This window comes from Oculina patagonica, chromosome 13 (genome assembly GCF_052425735.1).
Source record: "Oculina patagonica isolate OP01 chromosome 13, crgOcupat, whole genome shotgun sequence".
NCBI classification, from domain to species: Eukaryota; Metazoa; Cnidaria; class Anthozoa; order Scleractinia; family Oculinidae; genus Oculina; species Oculina patagonica.
Genome location: NC_135770.1, coordinates 36,737,078 through 36,753,744, shown reverse-complemented (window position 1 = coordinate 36,753,744; position 16,667 = coordinate 36,737,078). Strand labels below are relative to the sequence as shown.

Here is a 16,667-nt window from a genome sequence, read left to right as displayed (position 1 = left end):
CAAGACAACAAGACCACACTTTTCCTTCCCACAAACACGTGTAATGCAATATTGGGAAATTTGATACCAGAAAGTAGCGAACCACTGTCACACATCCGGGTGACAAGAAAATACGTAACTCGCAAAACGAACGCCTTGTGCAAGCAACGGCGGAAACCATGTTACCATTTCTCGTCAAAATTCGCTCGATTAAGGTAAGAAAACATGTTATTTATTTAGTGTACTATCTATTCTTCGAGTTTTACGAAAGATTTTTATCGGTAGTGATTTATAAACTGATATTTTCGTTGCGTGCATTGTCAGACCTCGCCAAACGGCAAGGTTATTCAAAATAAACTTGTGCTAAAGATTTTCATTTGAGGCTTGATTTTGACTCTGAAACACAATAAATGAATTCGCTCAGCTATTTGGGAGACTAAAAATACTATTTGACGGGGATAAGACCCAAAGTCGAACTTTTCTAGATCAATGCGTGCGATAACAATCGCTACATGAAAGGTCAAACTGTCAAGTAATTAGCTCAAGTGTCATGTTTTCAAGCCGCTCTCGATTTTTTCCGTTTTATTTACCCAAGCTAGTTTTTCGATAAAAGCTAAGATGAAGTGATACTTTTATTCAGAAAAATAGTTTTAACAGCCTAATCCATGTACCAGATTGACTCTTTGGCTCACGAAGTTGACCTAAATTTAGGCGTGAGGCAACATGGCCGAAGCGTATAATTTTGAAAATTTGATAAAAATTCAGATTTAAATTTTATTCGGATCTGACAGCGTTAATTAACTGTTGAAAGATGATGTTTTAATACTATGTACCAGCCTTTACTGCTACGGATCATTTTTTTTAAGCTCGCCTTCGAAAAAAGTGGTATTTTAGAGGCGAATTTGGCGCTTCGAGCGGCCAAATTCGAAGAGCCGTCTCGACGAAAAAAATAAAAATCGAAACAATCTCAAGGATACATTTTTGAAACAAGTTAGTAGAAGCCTTTATCCTGACAAAGTTTGAGAAAATCGATTTTTGTTATCTTGCATAGGTACAGGCGATCCTAAGAGCAGGACGCTCATAAGATCTCAACTAGGGCACGCGAATCCTTGATAGTGCCGCGTTTTAACACGCGTTATATGAAAGACTCCTTAGCATACCGAGGATCCGTGCTCTGGAACACGCTATCAACAAAACATAAGGATCTGGCATATGTGACACGCCGAAAGGACCTCGTCCGCATGCTTAAAACTTCGAATGTTTTTATTGATTTCAATTTTAAAGTTTTATCTGTGTCAACCACTAACTTCAAACAGAAAGATTTTACCTACTTTTAGCGCTAGTTTTTAAATTAAATTCAAATGTAAATAGTTTTATAGTTTAAATATTTTAACTTCTACTAATTTTAAAATCAAATTCAAATGTAAATAGCCTAATTAATTGAAAATATTTTTAACTTTTAATACTTTTAATTTACACGACCCCACAAGCTGTCAGCTTTTATCTAAATCGTGTTTTAAATAAAGGCAACTTACTTACATCTCTCATAGTAGCAGTGTATCCAAAGTCAGTTCTTCCTGTTTCCTCCCACACCACATAGTCTGTGTGCACCTCTTGTACAAACTTATCACCTTCATACCTGACACACAAAGAATTCACAGCTGTTTTAGCAAAAATGGCATTAAACTCGATGTGTTTCCACAGGGTTGCCACTCATTAGAACCCAAAAAATTCCCTTACTTTTCCCTGAGTTTTCACTGACCCCAAAACAATTTTCACTGACCTTGCATTGTGCGAATTATCAAATAAGCCAAATTCACTTTTACATTTGCTTCAGCTTCTTCTGCAGACCATCGATATTCTTCTTTTCATTTTCAATCTCGTTACGTTTTTCACGTGATTTTGAACCCATGAAAACAAAATTCCCTGACTTTTCACTGACTTTGACAAGAACTAAGATTTTCCCTGACTTTGTGCAAAATTCCCTGACTAGCTTTCCCTGACCTTAAAACATTTTCGTTTTCCGTAACTTTTCCCTGACCGTGGCAACCCTTTTTCAGCTGTCAACTCTTAAATTCTCAAAAATGATTGACATCCAATTTCTCTTAACAATATCAACACAATGTCAAGAAGACAAGTGTAGAGAATAAAGAAAGTCATCAACTAGTGGATATTACTTACAGATCCACCACCAACTTGAAACTTGCAGACGTACTGCCACTCAAACGACAGGGACGCTGTTCACCACCACTTCTCACCTATAAAAAATTTGTCCTGTTTGCCAGTAGTACCTATGTAGCCATTTGTAAAAATTTTCTAAGGAATAGCCTTAGAACTTGAACATGCATCTCAATTTTCTGTAGCATAAAGAGACTAAGTGAATTCTTACTCTCCCTAGATGGGATGATAGGTCATCGCACGTTACCCTTCTTCGCCCAGAGAAGCAAGTGGAAGTTTACTTGTGTACCTTATTCCTATAGCAAAGATTTCGTTGACGTCACCTATTGTTATTAATGTGCCAACCAGAGAACTATTGGCTAGTGAAACAAAGAGTTCTTTTGTTTAACTTGTTGGACATTTAAATAACAAAGACAATGCTTGTAAACAAATATCTTCCCTATACAAAAGTGACAGGGTGATTGTTGAAAAGTTTGAAAGGAACCCCTGAAAGGTACAAGAAACTCATTTCGTGGGCGTGGTCCCATTAATTTTCACCAGCAACAGGAAACTCTAAAACAATAAGCAGTTTAACGCATAAAAGGTACGACCATCAACCCTGTTACTATTATGTGAGATACCCTCGGGACTTAAAATGATTCTTTCATAGAGGAAGCATTGGGTGCAAGAAGAGAAGGCCTATATAGTCAGGCTAGAGTCGCTGTTAATTCATCACATACCTCAGATAGCAGTGGTACAGGTCCTTCACCAGCTTGTGCAGTGCAGTTCCTTATAACAATACTCTTTAATGGTGGGCACCCAACGTAAACATGAAGTACCTGAATACAAACATGAATTCATGATGACACAATCCCTGTGCGAGCAATCATGATCATATGTAGTAATGTAATGATAATCAAAGGGAGGCAGCATGGCGGAGTGGTTCAGGTCGCTGGTGTTGTAATCCAGAGGTCCAGGATTCAAAACCTCCACCCTGCCACTACATGGATTTGTTTTCGGTCGTCCCGAGTTCAAATCCTCGGTCACGCTTTGTATATAGCTAACTGGTCTGCCTCCTGCCAGTTGGGATTTTTAATCATGTTATGTTCATTTAGAATATTTGTTTCCTCTGTTTCAGTGGTATGCCTGCAAACTAGCTATCTCGAAGCTAAGTGCATGACCACTATAAACAACATTTATTGTTTATTTTGTTATTTATTATTACAACCCAACAAGTATATAACCAAGTAGCATTTTGGCCAACCAGTTGATACCCTAAAAGAATAGTTGACTTGCAACAGGCTTGCTTCCATCACACTTCCATCAAAGAGCTTACTTTACAAAGGCCTGGTAACAGAGTAGACTTTACTGGAAAAAACAACAGACACTTTTAAATCAAAAAGTTCTTACATTACCTGAAATGTATTTTCACAAGTCAATTCTCCATCGTTTGGAAACAACTGTACTGCAACTGCAGTAGATTTATAGGAACTACAAATGGGAAAGATACACACCAGGATTTGAATTGGTGGATAAATGTAAAGTGAAATGGCAACTTGGATAAAGTGAGAGTAAATGTCACATCTTGATACAAAGCACTTAACATAAATTCAATTTATTTAACTACTTGCCTCTTTGGCAGGAAAATTCCATTTCTAAGGTTGTATTTGAATGCGAATGTCTATTACATAAAGAGAAAAAAATGTAAAAAATATAGAAGAACCTTGTCATGATAGATAGAGTTATACGCTGTGAAAACAACACTGGCAAGAGGAACTTCCTGTTAACAATCCCAAGCTCTGGACAGAACATGTGCCCATTTTACTTCTGATTGAATAAGAAACTGGCAAGAGTTTTTTAAACATATTCTTGGCTTGCAACGACGTGACAATGCGGCCATGTTGGTGGACAAAACAATAAGAAATGTTTTCGCAGAATTTGCATGATAAAAGAGTTTAGTTCCCAGTGGAGTGAAACGCTTTGTACTTGTCCACCAGCATCGCCCCCGTGACGTCAGCTGCAACCAAGCAATCGATAAACATAGTAATGCAGAACCAAAGCAAATGCAAGTTACTTTCAACACTCAAGCGAAAACTGCACCATGCTTGACAATATATTGATACTGTAAAAACAAAAGACCTGTTAGCATCACCTTATTCAGTGTCACAACTCCTGGATAATGCTTAACATGCTCTTCACTGGTGATTTGAAGAACATCAATGCTTGAGATTTCCAACTGCAAAGCAAACCAAATAAGTTTAAAAAATATATCACCTTCAACATGGCATGCCTGCCTTAAATTTTTCCTCTCTCGTCTGTTGCGGTGTAGTTTCAGGTTCACATTCAACTTTAAGTGCATGTGGCCTTTATAATTAAATAATTTCAACTTGTGAATGAAAAACTTGAATACGAAAATAAAAAGAACATTAGGCTAATTTGCCACAAATAACTTCTACTGACTTCAATCTCTAAGAAATACATAACAAAAATCCTACCATACCCTGATGGCATTAGGTACAGCCCTGGGATACACAAGAAGTGCCCAGACCTTAAAGAAATAAACAAATGTAACAATGGATGATATTGTTAGAAAAAATTATTTTCATCAAATTATAAGCATTTCATTTAAATGTGGCATTATGTTAAGGAACAAACCTTTATTTCATCTCCTTTGTCAATGAAATGTAACTCTGGGCTGATGTTGGTTGTGAACTTGAAATACTACAAGTAAAAATTCAGAACCAAACAGTTGTAAAAAAAAGTTTTACTTTAAAAACTGAACAAAAAAACAGAGTACTCTTTGCAAATCACCCTAACCGGACATGATGTGTGCGGATATACAGCATTTAAGACTTCATTCTCAAGTGGTAGCTTTCTCGTTTTAACATTTTCCCTAAAATAGGTAAAGAACAGCAAAATAACCATTATTGGAACCAACGAACTTTCACTTACTCTGATGAAGGTGAACAGATGTCACCGAAAATTTAGACAAAAAAAAAAAATCAGCGTAAAAAACCTTCTTTAAATGACCATTATTATTGAACTGTTTCTAAAAGATGCTTATACAAGCCATGTTCTTATCTTTGTGGACTGTAAGTACAAAGAGCAAACTTAACATTAAAATTAGTTCAGTATGGCAGTCAATCAAAAGAAAATTTTCTAATCCATCATAAATAATTTCATTGTCAGTAACATTATAAAGTATAAGTACCAACATGACATTAGAGAAGTGAAACATTCTGTGAATAACGTTTTCATTAAGAGATGAACAATAGTTATTTTCTGTGCACGATAACTACTTAGGATAATTTGCTTTTAATTTTTCTCAACAAGGGACACTATTTATATCAAAAACTGACCCTTCATGAGCTATTAGCAGCAAAGAACCAAACATATCAAACATCATTGTCAAACTTGAAGATGGTTCTTCTCCAGTGAACACCTGGGTGAATGATGAAAGATTAATTTACTGAAGAAACACACAAATGAGATTAAAATTGCAGTGCTGAACAATGGTAATTTATACACATCATTTTAAGCAGTAATGCCAATAACTGAATGTAATTAAACAGCAAAGTAGGGCATTTGGCTGTGAAAAATATTAAAGGTCTGTCCGTAGATGATAAGTTATTAATAGTGTGGCAGCTCTCGTAAGCTTGTAATTTTACTTGTCCTCTATTGTAGCAGTTGATACTGTGCTGGGGGTGAGGGCATTGTTCCTGTTGTTAATTGTTCTATTGTTCTCTTGAAGGGTGGCAAGCCATTCATGTGAGACCTTGAGAGCTGCTACCCGACCCTCATATTAATCCTAACCTCAACCACATGCTCAACAAATGCTCTTCCATGGAACAGCCTGTTGTTTGACAAATGCACAACAAAATCACCATGTCCTCCTGAAAGGTATTTCAAGCCTCATAAATAGTATGTGACATACTAACATAGGTAAATTTTGATTTACCAAAGACAGGGTTTTCAATAAGAATCAGAGTACTAAGGTGGCAAAAGTTTAGGAGTAGGCGGAGAAGGGATACTCGCTGCAAAGGTGTAGCCTTCTAGGGGGGTTTGGGGGGCATGCTCCCCAATGAAAATTTTAAAATTTGGGCCTCTGAGAATGCATTTCCTTTATTCTGGAGTAAGAATTACTTTAGGTTATTACAACAAAACCATACATTGCCATTTCATTCAATAGAGTATCTAAATACTCTTAAAAGTTTTTAAAATATTTGATTCTTGCCAATAGTAATAAATCACCAACAACCCTTTTACAACTGATAGCCATTTTTCCGGCCGAACAAAACAAACACTCTTCTTTTGGGAAAAACTGGGCACTACTTTCCATAATTGGAAAACTTATTCATGCAAGTGAAAGCACATGCTTTGAAAACAAAATGGCAGTCCGTTTCCACGAACTGAAGAATGAACAAAGCATTGTAAAACGAAGAAAACTTCCCATGCGACTTTTTTTAGCCATTTTCAGCAACAACCAAAAGTGAAGTCAAGAGCAAGTTTAGCCATGAATTTCAAGAGTTAAAGTTGAATATCTTTAAAATTGTTCGATCCATAACTGGTGAAGATCCTGGGGGGGTACTCTATATATTTCTGGGTGGGGGTGTGCCGCTGGGACTCTAAAACCCTTACCCTACACTAGACCCTGTTCAGCTGATTTCGCAATCCTTTACTGGACAAAGCACCAAATATTGCTACCCTATCCCAGACCTGCCGTTTCCAGAACTGTTTCATTATTTGTGTTTTAATGGAAAACCATCTGTCAACAACGTTGCCGCGATGATTTTATTTATGTTTAAGAAGGCCTCTTCCTCTTCCGAGTTTCTATTTCTGTTCTGGACTTAGTTCCTCATACTACTGATTAGTTTTCCGGCAAATGATACCCTATTCTAGACCAAAACTCGCTAATTTCTATACCCTATCCCAGACTAAACTGCTTGAAAACCATACCCTTCACAGCGGCACATACCTATATAGCTCATATATGGGAGTGCTCCCCCCCCCCAGGGTGAAGATGTGTTAGACATTTTAAGCAAAATGAAAACCGTAAAAAAAGCACTTCACTCGAATGTGACAGGGATGCTTTTGACGATTGTAACATAATGTGGTAAGAGTCATGAAGCATTTTCACTGTTTTTGTAAATGTTTTGAATGAAATAAATATGACTGTGCTGTCTGTAAAATTTGAGTTAAGTTCTCAGTCAAAGTACCGGAAAGTAGGCGGCGAAATCATGCCAAGTAGCCGGCGAGTTTCGCTAGCCGCTGGCCTTTATTGAAAACCCTGAAAGAGATGTACAAGCTTTCTAGATTCACAATTTTCCCACAGATAACAACTTTCTCACTCCTTACCAAGCATTTCCTCTAATATTACTTTTAAGAACTTAGTGGTACATCAAAACAACTTCTGTTTAATAATCACTTTTCTTTTCATCACCTGCCTGATTTACAATGCATAAAATGATAAGGAAACATTAGATCTTGATCACTAATTAAAGTCTTAATACCTGTTATTACAGACACTATAGTTTCACTGTCATCAAGCATGAAGTTGGTAAGATTATCCAGTCTCTTCACCTTCAAAACACTCCCTGTAATCAGTTAATGTAAAAGCAGAAGATTATCCTTACAACCTTACACTAGAATCGGCAATCCTGCCTTGCCACTATCTCATTATCATGTAAGATGCTTCTTTCAGCCTGATGTAAGCCTCAGCCAATCACTTTGATGTTTATAGAATGACATTACATGTCCAGCTTTTTGGTGACCTGATTTTAGAATAGCAGGGTTCCACCCTGTTGTATACATCATGACAACATTTGCAAACCACTTCCAAAATATGTTGCAGGTTTGTAAAGCATTTTCAGTGACAACATCTTATCAGTGGTAGGTCTTGTTTAATATTTGGAGAAAAACAATATGAAGGTCACCCACTTACCTGATTCATTCAATCTTCCAAAGGTTAATGATTTCTTACTCCAAACAATTACAAATTGTGTACTTGGAGGAATAAAGGAAAATGATAGTGGGGGATCTATGAGAACAAACAACCAAAGGCATTTAAATTGGAAAGAGACTGACTAAACTATATCCAAGGGAAAAGAAATATATCTGTACTGCAAACTGTTCATTGTGCATGCAATGACATCCAGATTCTAATACCTGCCAGCCTAAACTACGTAATTTTATGTAAAAAATTTGTCTTCGTACATACCATGATTGAAACTGAGAAGTTTAAGCTCATCTTCCATCCAAGTGTCTTCTACAAAATTGTACTGTAGAAACATCTAGAAAGGCAAAGAAAATGTAGATTACCGCTCACACTAACTAAATAACAAGATCTCAGCAACTTAACTGTTGTTATAAAGTGTGAGTCAGTAAATGACCCTTGGATGAACATCAATCAATGCTCCATTTTCACTTTCAGCTTGCTAATTAAGCCCAATTGGAACGGCTAACGGCAAGCTAACGGCTTGCATCACAGGAACTTAAAGAAAGGAAAATGTTAGGGGGATCTTGATTAAGGCATGCATTGAAAAATTGAGCATTAAGACAGGTGTTTGGTGCATGTGATTTCCTCAAATTTCTTAAAATCAAATATTATACCTTCCAGTGGTTTTCATTTGTAGCATTTAACAGGAATGTTGCAATGGGGAAAAAACAGTGAATGTCAACATGCTCCACCTAAAAAAAATAAAAATAACACCTAGATGAGAGTTTGCAGCCTGAATGGCCTTACACAATGTAAGAAATAGACTTTTAGTTTTTTTAGTTTTAGAATACTGGCTTTTGCAAAACTCCAGTACTGACATGTAAAATTATGTGTGCCAGTTCTGAACCAATGGTAAATACCCATAGTTATGGGTCACTATTTCAATTATTGAGAAAGATGAATTCATTAAAACTATTTACTTACAGTTTCAACAGTGAAACTTAGTGAAGGAAAATAAAGTTGCTGGAAAGAAACTCCACTGTCTTTTGAGAGGTAAATCCTATTACCATCACTCTGCAACAAAGAAAACCAAACAATGGGAGTAGTTTTTAACTGCCTGTGGTATAATAGGGATTTATATTCTCAGTGGTTGTTACAAAGATAGAAATCATATTTCACCTGATTTGACCACCCTAAAACTACTGTCATCATGATCTATGAAGTGAAAAAGAAAGAAAAAAGTCAGCTTAGGAAAACATATAAACTTGCTTATATGGAACCGATCTGAACAGGGGAGCTGTAGGTAGCAAGAGAGAGCAGGGGCGCTTTCCATTAGTCAGAACTGGCTGGCCGGTCTGATGGTTTTGAATGTGAAATGGGCCTTTTTCACAAGATTTTCCCACGACAGCATATAACATTTATGCACTGACTGATTTGACAGGACAAATCTGACTAACAACAGATTTCTGTTCTCGAACATACCGGTCTGGCCGGCCAGTTCTGACTAATGGAAAACGCACCAGGGGATTCAGCATAGATAGAGAAGTTCAGCAACAACTCAAAGAGTGGGAAGGTTTGTTATATACCGGTACTGACCTTGTTATGTGCACCTTCATAGCACTTCTTCTGTGATGCTAGTCCGCTTAACCTCACCAGTGACAAGCCTGTTGTCAGATCAAAGAATGATAGTTATGTTATAGTATGAACAGCAAATTCATTAGAAGATTCTCTTCTGACAAACTCAAAACCACAGCCGACAGGACTGCAGTTAAGATAGAAATTGACTTAGATGTCAGAGGCCTTTGTGTGGACTCATATTTCAAGTATTCTGGTACTAAAGTTATTAAAATATACTATTCTCTATTCAAAACAAGACTTATCACACAGATTTTTATAAATATTAGAAAGTATGCTATACTATAAAATGTGTTTCATTGCATGCTTTCTTAACATCAGTACACTTGTACAGGGGTTCCAAGAGCAACCCCAAGACCATTCTTCTCTCGCTCTTGGGGGCGGGGAGAGAGAGACCCTGGGAATGAGGTTGTGTTTATATTGTTGATGACAATTCCAGTACCACCACTGTGGTAAACCTATGATGTTCTCAAAAAGAACCAGAAAAACATTATATAACCAACTTTTGGCCAAAATTTACATCACTTATTTGCCAAACAATGACCTCTATCCCATGCAATCGATGTAAGTTTTGCATCCTTACCAGATGGATTGCTCCAAGTATCTGTTGTTCCATTAAACACAAGAACTCTGCCTGATTCCAGAAGCAAAACAAGGTTTTCAGCAGAAAACACAGCAGACTTGACAACCGCCTCAGACTGCTAAGGTGAAGGCAAACAGATAGGTTTAAGTCACACCACAAGAAGTCAAAATTAACAAGACAACATATTGATCAAATAAACATTGTGCAAAGCTATACCAGTACTAAGCTGGATGGCACTTTAAGCTCCACTGTGGTGGCAAAGTTGTCTTGAGTGAACAAGCACTTTGAACTGAAGAGAAAATTATCATTTAATAACATTTAACTGAAAAACAGAATTTCATTTGTCAATAAGAGCTGTGATAACATACAGTGTACAGTTCATTTTTCATTCTCAGACTAAAAACATTCATTCTTCCTACTGAATGACTACTGCTTTTCGGGGATTTAAGTGGACCAGGTAGATGTTGCTAAAATCTCCTAGTACCGGTAATTGACGGATTTTTCTTAGTCTTATATAAATCACCTGTGTACTTGCATATAACCTACTGATAACATATTGATATTTGAAGAAGAAATTTATAATTGATCACTCTTTAGACTCATTACAAAGGTTTTGTTAAACCAAGCACTCATAAAATTACAACTTTTTTCATTCTATGAAAAATTGTTTTCTTTATCATAGTTCGTGTATCAGTCACTACATATATTTACCTTATAAAGATAGCAACATGTGGGGCACATGGATCCTGCAATCAGTAAAGGACTTAGTCAAAACAAGTCATTTATTTAACTTAAAAGTGTTCTGATCTTCAGACATTTACTAGTGACAAGTAATGAATGGAAGCTTAACACTCATAGAAGCTTGAAAAAAGGTTCTGTTTAGTCTTTCAGGACAAGTAGATCACTCTGCCAGGGAAGTACGGTATCTTTCCATGCTTACTTTCTCCAGGCAAGTTGTCTGCCAAATAATCATCTTTCCCCAGCAAGCAAAAACTGAGAGCTCTTTGCCTGAGGGGCAAGCTAAAACTTGTTCCTTTCTTTCCCAGCCCTGCTCATCAGTCAAAAAAAAAAAAAGTGTATGCAAACGTCTCTTCAAAATGTTGTTATCTTGAAATGCACGTTTAAGGTTGTGTTTAGAATCTGAGATATTTTCAAAATAGTCTTAAGTCACACCTGAACAATAAAGGGCCATTTATGCTGATTGCTTCCTGTCAAAATCACCTGAAAAACAACAACACTGATGAAAAATACCATGGCAGTCTAGAGCAAAAAATAAAAATAACATAAAGGCAAAACCAGATAATCTCTCATTATGCAAACATATTTAAACCTACCGTAAAAACCCGCAGATAAGCCGCACCTTTTTACCAAAAATTTTCGCTCGAAAGCGGGGGTGCGGCTTATCTGCGGGAACATTCGGAAAAGGTGCCGCAAATTTTCGTGAACTGATGCTAATTTATGGAAAATTATGTAAATTAATATAACATAAAACTACAAGAGAGTACCGGTCATTGCTTTTGCAAGTTTGACAGCTGCTATACTGTTTGCAGTGTCGACAATGGCCTATAACTTTAACAGTAATATTGACTTTATACGAGCGAGAAAATACCACGAGTATTCACAGATGGCCAATTGTTCCTTTCTCATTTTGCACTTTGATGGAAAATTTGTCGAACTGATTACGAAACTCTCTTCATGCAACGAGTTTATCTCCAATAGATGGCTCCCAAATCTCTTTAATTTGTCGATATGATAGCCACGAAACGCGTTCGGCAAACGCAAGTTCTTGTTGTTGTGACACAAAAAACTGTCAACAAATGCCAGAAGAAGATCACCCATAATATGTCAAAGATGGTTTTCATTATATTAAAGAGCTCAAATTGTGGGTAAGACTGAAGTATTTTCTGTTTCATAATGTTCATTGAGTTTACGTTCGAAGAAGAATTAGACTTCCTAAAGACTCAACTTTGGATTTTTGACTCGACTTTGGATTTTCTTAATTTACTTTGAAAAAACTTTTTTTCCAACATTTGAGTTGTTAAACTCAGGGTGCGGCTTATCTGCGGGTGCGGCTTATCCGCGGGTGCGGCTTATCCGCGGGTGTTTACGGTAATCATACTGGTAAATTATGGAAATTCTATAAACAAAAACTATTATTCTCCATTTAAACATACCTCAGCCTGCTTTGGGTTGTTGCCTTCTGACAAGAGTAATTTGGTTTTTAGTAACTGCACAGAGCTTCTCCTAAAGAATGTTAAAATACTGGAATGAAATTGACAAATTTACACACAAACAATTATTTCAAAAATTCTATGTGAGTATGGTCAAGTCCGGTCAACTGCTGGCAAAGAACATGAATGACGTGAGATATTGGTTCTTTTTACTGATTACCAGCTATTGTGGAAGTTTTGCTTTAGTTTGTATGTAGTTTTCTGACCAACCTGATAAAGCGGTCATGGAGGGCAATAGATTGTCCATCTATCCACACAGTCAGCTGATGATTAATGACAATGTCTATAGAAAACTGCCAACAGCTAAAACGAGCAGAAGGTTAATACATGTGTTAATGCCGTTTTTTTTTACAACATCAAGCAATCAATTGTCTGAAGAAATTTAAATAGAAAATGAAATATTTTTCAAGTGTTAATTTAAAATATGTAATGCCTTGTCCCAAATTCACAAATGATACCATAAGTCAACTAACCAATTCAGTTTTCGGGTGAGAAATTATACCGTCTCCAAGATTAAGAATGACTAAGCTTGTGTTTTTACAAGCTACCTTAAGGTTACTATTGTTAGCGGCTATTTATTTTAGCGATTTTAGCGAGTTGGGCCAAAATCGCTAAATTTAGTAGTCGCTAAAATTTGTCTCGGTCAAATTTAATACGCGTTAATTTAATACCCCTGCCCGCCAGAGGAACACAAAATTAAATACAGTGGCCCTTTTCAACTATATGTCAACGTTAGAAGGTAGGGCAACAATTACGAAGGGTTGGGAGAAAGCTGAGATCGCCGGCATCGTGGAAAATATGAATGATTTCTCTGACGAGGACGACTTTCTAACATTTGCAATTCACTTTGTTCTTTCTGACAATGGTAATGTTCGTTCAATTTTAAGTGACTTTGTTCTATTACTGAACATTTATTTCCATCAGATCTTAGCTATTGTTATTATTTTTTTTTAATTTTCGGAAAATCGCTAAATTTAATAGTCGCTAAATCTTGCTCGTAAAAAATCGCTAAAATTAGTAGTTGCTAAAAATAGTAACCTTAAGGTAAGAGGACAAGGGAACATTATGAAGACCTTTTGGCATCTGGGTGCACAGCAAACTTTCACCATACATTAAGTTTGAAACTGTATAATAATATATAATATAATACCTCTATAATACCTATAATACCTGTAGGCAAAATCTTCAGATAAGTAAGGAATATGCAGTATCAAAAAATAATCCAATTCATAATAGTCCTGAGAATGAACACATATGGCAGAACAAACATAAAGAGCTATGCAAACTTTCATTTTAAAATTCCTTACCCTTGTATGACACTAAATGATTGGTTGTAGATCTGAAACTCATCCCAGTTGATAAACCTGTAGCCCAGTTTTCCTGTTATAAATGGCTTTTGTCCAAGTCGAAAGAAAACTCCACTCAGTTCCTTAGAATACTGCAAGAGCAAAAAAGTGATCAACACTGCAACACAGAATTAACATTATTTTCAAAAAATAGAGGTAGCACAAAAGTTTATTTTCCAAGTTATAATTTCATACCAAAATGTTAAACTATTTTTCATGTGAAAGATAATACACAATAAGAAAAAAAATCAAGGTCTTGGGAGCACCAAACTTACCTTGTAAGATTTTCGAGGCCATAAACACTGTATTAACATGACATATATGTATTTTGGACATTCATAATAAAATTGTTTTACCTGTTTATTTATTGTTTTAATTAATATACAATAACGTACTTGAGAAGGAAATTGAGCTGTCCTATTCTTTTCAGCCTCTGACACATGCCTTGGGTCCATAATCCACAGTCTGAATTCTTCTTGACTTTTACTTTAAAGCAATTTAAAACACGGAGTTTGGTTAAGTCAGTCCAATGGATATGCAAGAGTTTGAAGTTTCCTGTTGAAACTCCACAAATTATTAGCATGAAAGACCAATTCATCGAAGGACAAAAATTTTCAATAAAACCTTGATAAACTTTCAACTGGGCTAAATTAGCACTAATAAGCTTTGAAACAACCAGGCCCAGGTTACAACAAAAATTGACTTTTGAATTGAATGTGACTGACTACCCTAGCTGAACCCAAATGAAGTCCAATAAAAATGAAATTTTTGTACATGTAACTTAAACTACACCATAATGTAGGTAACCAGCAAAGCAAAAGAACAGGAGCCTTGCTAGGTCCCAATTATTTTATTTCCCATACCAGCAACTTCAGGATAAAAATCTCACGCCTTTGACCCAGAAAAAGTTGGCAGGTATATAATTGGCAGAAAATGTTGTCAATCCAGAGAGGGAAAAGCTTAACATACTAGCTCATGATCTCTTAGGGATTAAAACACACTCACTTTGTTGTCTCCCTGTCATAAGAAAGATACCATTCATAGTAGAATGGGCTGTGTAGTACACTGATATGCCTTGCACTCTAAAAAACAGAAACAAAAAACTCAACCAAAAGTGAATCATAGTAGTTGCTAGCATATTCAACATTTGCTGTAACTTTTTTCTCCAATATTATGCTGGGGTTGTAATCTACATTTGGACCTCACCATCTTGCCTTCAATCCATTTTCTTTGGTTTTGCTTTTTCAGTTATTTACTATCAGCTATCTCTAACCCCCTGCCTTCTTAAAATATTTCTCATTTCCCTTGAGAGTTCAAGATAGCAGGATTCAAATCTACATTGAATGTCAACTGACACTTGATAACTTTTAGGATTTTACTTTAGCTTTGGCATCTGCTTATCTTTCAATGTGCCAATTGTTTATAATTCCTGTGTAAAAAAATTGATGTAAGTTACTGTAACTGCTGACAGAAATTCAGGGCTTTATCATAGACATACACACTGATGTACGACTGTATTTTGGAAATATGTGAAGTGGTCCAAATCAAAGGTGAAATTATGCATGGCAATTAAGTCTTGTCACACTCTGATTTGTTTCTTTTCATCTCCACACTGTTGCAAGGAATTGTGTGATAATTACCTGTTGAAAAAGGTATCCATAGGATTTTTGATTTTGTTTAATTTCTGTCTCAAAACCCCTTCACTGAAACTACTAACCTGACTGTGTGAGCTACTTGTGATAGGTCCAATAGCGTGAAATCCTGGCTTTGGGCAGTGTAAGATAGCACTGTTGAAACTAAGAACACGAACAACATACATGTAAGCAAATAGTAAAAGGCTAGAACCAATCACCTTTAACTTAGAACGATTTAACTTACAACTGAACAAAGACTTTTCTGCAATACCACTAAGATCTATATCTTATATTTACTTGCCTTTTGTTATTTAGGGAGCAGTCAGTTGGGTAGCACCAGTCTACACTTTCGTTGGTTGCTAAATACTCCACAACTATCTGTAGTAAAAAAATCCTTATTTCAAATTTCTTAATACACAAATAAAGAAGATCAGCAGTAACGCAGTACGTTTTTCATACACATCTGGTCTAGTTAGTTAAAGCTGAGTTGTTCTAAATATAACAAGACTTTTTTGATGGGAAGTATTTTACACTACGTAACCGTACTTCAATTATAAAAGACAACCCTAACTGCACTGGAAGGTTTTGTATTAACTTTTCGTTCACTAATCTTAACATCAAAACTACGCACTTACCGAAGATCTTGTAGTAAACAAAGTTCCGTCGCCTTCTTTACTTGAATATCTTTGTTCAGTAATTTACAAGAAATGATCAGTTTTTAAGAGTCAAGTCGTAGAAAAGCCGAATTAAAGACCGACACTTACCGCCATATTTCCCCGCTAAAAGCATCATAACACGATAACAAAATGTTTAGCAGGAAAATGAAGAAAGTATTCTTTACGTCTGGCCTCATTATAAAACAGACAGTGGATTAAATAAGACGTTTTAAAAAAGAGAAAAAAACTTCTACATTTTTCCCGCCATCATTACCGCCTCACCGCCATCTTGGATTACTTGTAGGCCCCAGACTGCTCTCGGAAGAAACAACACGTGACGTAATCATCGAAAAACGTTCGCAAGTGATCAACATCTTAGCTTATTATATAAACATCAGTGAAATACCAGGAAATCTTTCGCGCGAAAAAATCATATCTTCACACGGTCTTCACACGTGAAAATAACATGTTATTTTCACATGTGAAGATATCGATTTCAAAACATTTTCTG

The 16,667-nt window shown here is 36.2% G+C and overlaps 2 protein-coding genes across 5 annotated transcripts in view; both read right to left on the bottom strand.

Annotated features, from left to right (window-relative positions):
• LOC144634503 (cation channel sperm-associated auxiliary subunit epsilon-like) overlaps window positions 1-15,679 on the bottom strand; it is a 44,509-nt gene extending 28,830 nt beyond the window's left edge. For 2 of the 4 annotated variants that reach the window (XR_013567213.1, XM_078493469.1), the window contains exons 1-28: window positions 15,584-15,679; window positions 14,872-14,948; window positions 14,262-14,352; window positions 13,828-13,958; window positions 12,731-12,823; window positions 12,464-12,533; window positions 11,463-11,510; window positions 11,001-11,035; window positions 10,506-10,578; window positions 10,290-10,407; window positions 9,668-9,735; window positions 9,251-9,286; window positions 9,056-9,145; window positions 8,746-8,823; window positions 8,354-8,414; window positions 8,078-8,173; window positions 7,647-7,730; window positions 5,950-6,029; window positions 5,496-5,578; window positions 4,954-5,029; window positions 4,792-4,857; window positions 4,637-4,684; window positions 4,289-4,372; window positions 3,768-3,817; window positions 3,552-3,627; window positions 2,877-2,975; window positions 2,161-2,237; window positions 1,519-1,618 (exon numbers count right to left, since the gene is read on the bottom strand). Coding sequence is in view for 1 of the 4 variants with exons in the window: in XM_078493469.1 (XP_078349595.1) it covers window positions 1,519-1,618; window positions 2,161-2,237; window positions 2,877-2,975; window positions 3,552-3,627; window positions 3,768-3,817; window positions 4,289-4,372; window positions 4,637-4,684; window positions 4,792-4,857; window positions 4,954-5,029; window positions 5,496-5,578; window positions 5,950-6,029; window positions 7,647-7,730; window positions 8,078-8,173; window positions 8,354-8,414; window positions 8,746-8,823; window positions 9,056-9,145; window positions 9,251-9,286; window positions 9,668-9,735; window positions 10,290-10,407; window positions 10,506-10,578; window positions 11,001-11,035; window positions 11,463-11,510; window positions 12,464-12,533; window positions 12,731-12,823; window positions 13,828-13,958; window positions 14,262-14,321 (1,980 nt within the window). In the remaining 3 variants the exon portion in view is untranslated. The remainder of the gene's footprint in view (window positions 1-1,518; window positions 1,619-2,160; window positions 2,238-2,876; window positions 2,976-3,551; window positions 3,628-3,767; window positions 3,818-4,288; window positions 4,373-4,636; window positions 4,685-4,791; window positions 4,858-4,953; window positions 5,030-5,495; window positions 5,579-5,949; window positions 6,030-7,646; window positions 7,731-8,077; window positions 8,174-8,353; window positions 8,415-8,745; window positions 8,824-9,055; window positions 9,146-9,250; window positions 9,287-9,667; window positions 9,736-10,289; window positions 10,408-10,505; window positions 10,579-11,000; window positions 11,036-11,462; window positions 11,511-12,463; window positions 12,534-12,730; window positions 12,824-13,827; window positions 13,959-14,261; window positions 14,353-14,871; window positions 14,949-15,583) is intronic. The other 2 variants (XR_013567214.1, XR_013567215.1) reach the window with 2 other exon arrangements.
• Window positions 14,868-16,428, bottom strand: LOC144637178 (cation channel sperm-associated protein subunit epsilon-like protein). Its single transcript, XM_078496312.1, has 5 exons — window positions 16,265-16,428; window positions 16,136-16,184; window positions 15,802-15,878; window positions 15,584-15,662; window positions 14,868-14,948 (listed from the first exon to the last, which is right to left on the bottom strand). The coding sequence occupies exons 1-5, from the start codon at window positions 16,351-16,353 to the stop codon at window positions 14,868-14,870; spliced, it is 375 nt and encodes a 124-aa protein (XP_078352438.1). The 5' UTR covers window positions 16,354-16,428.
• Between the last annotated feature and the right edge of the window lie 239 nt (window positions 16,429-16,667).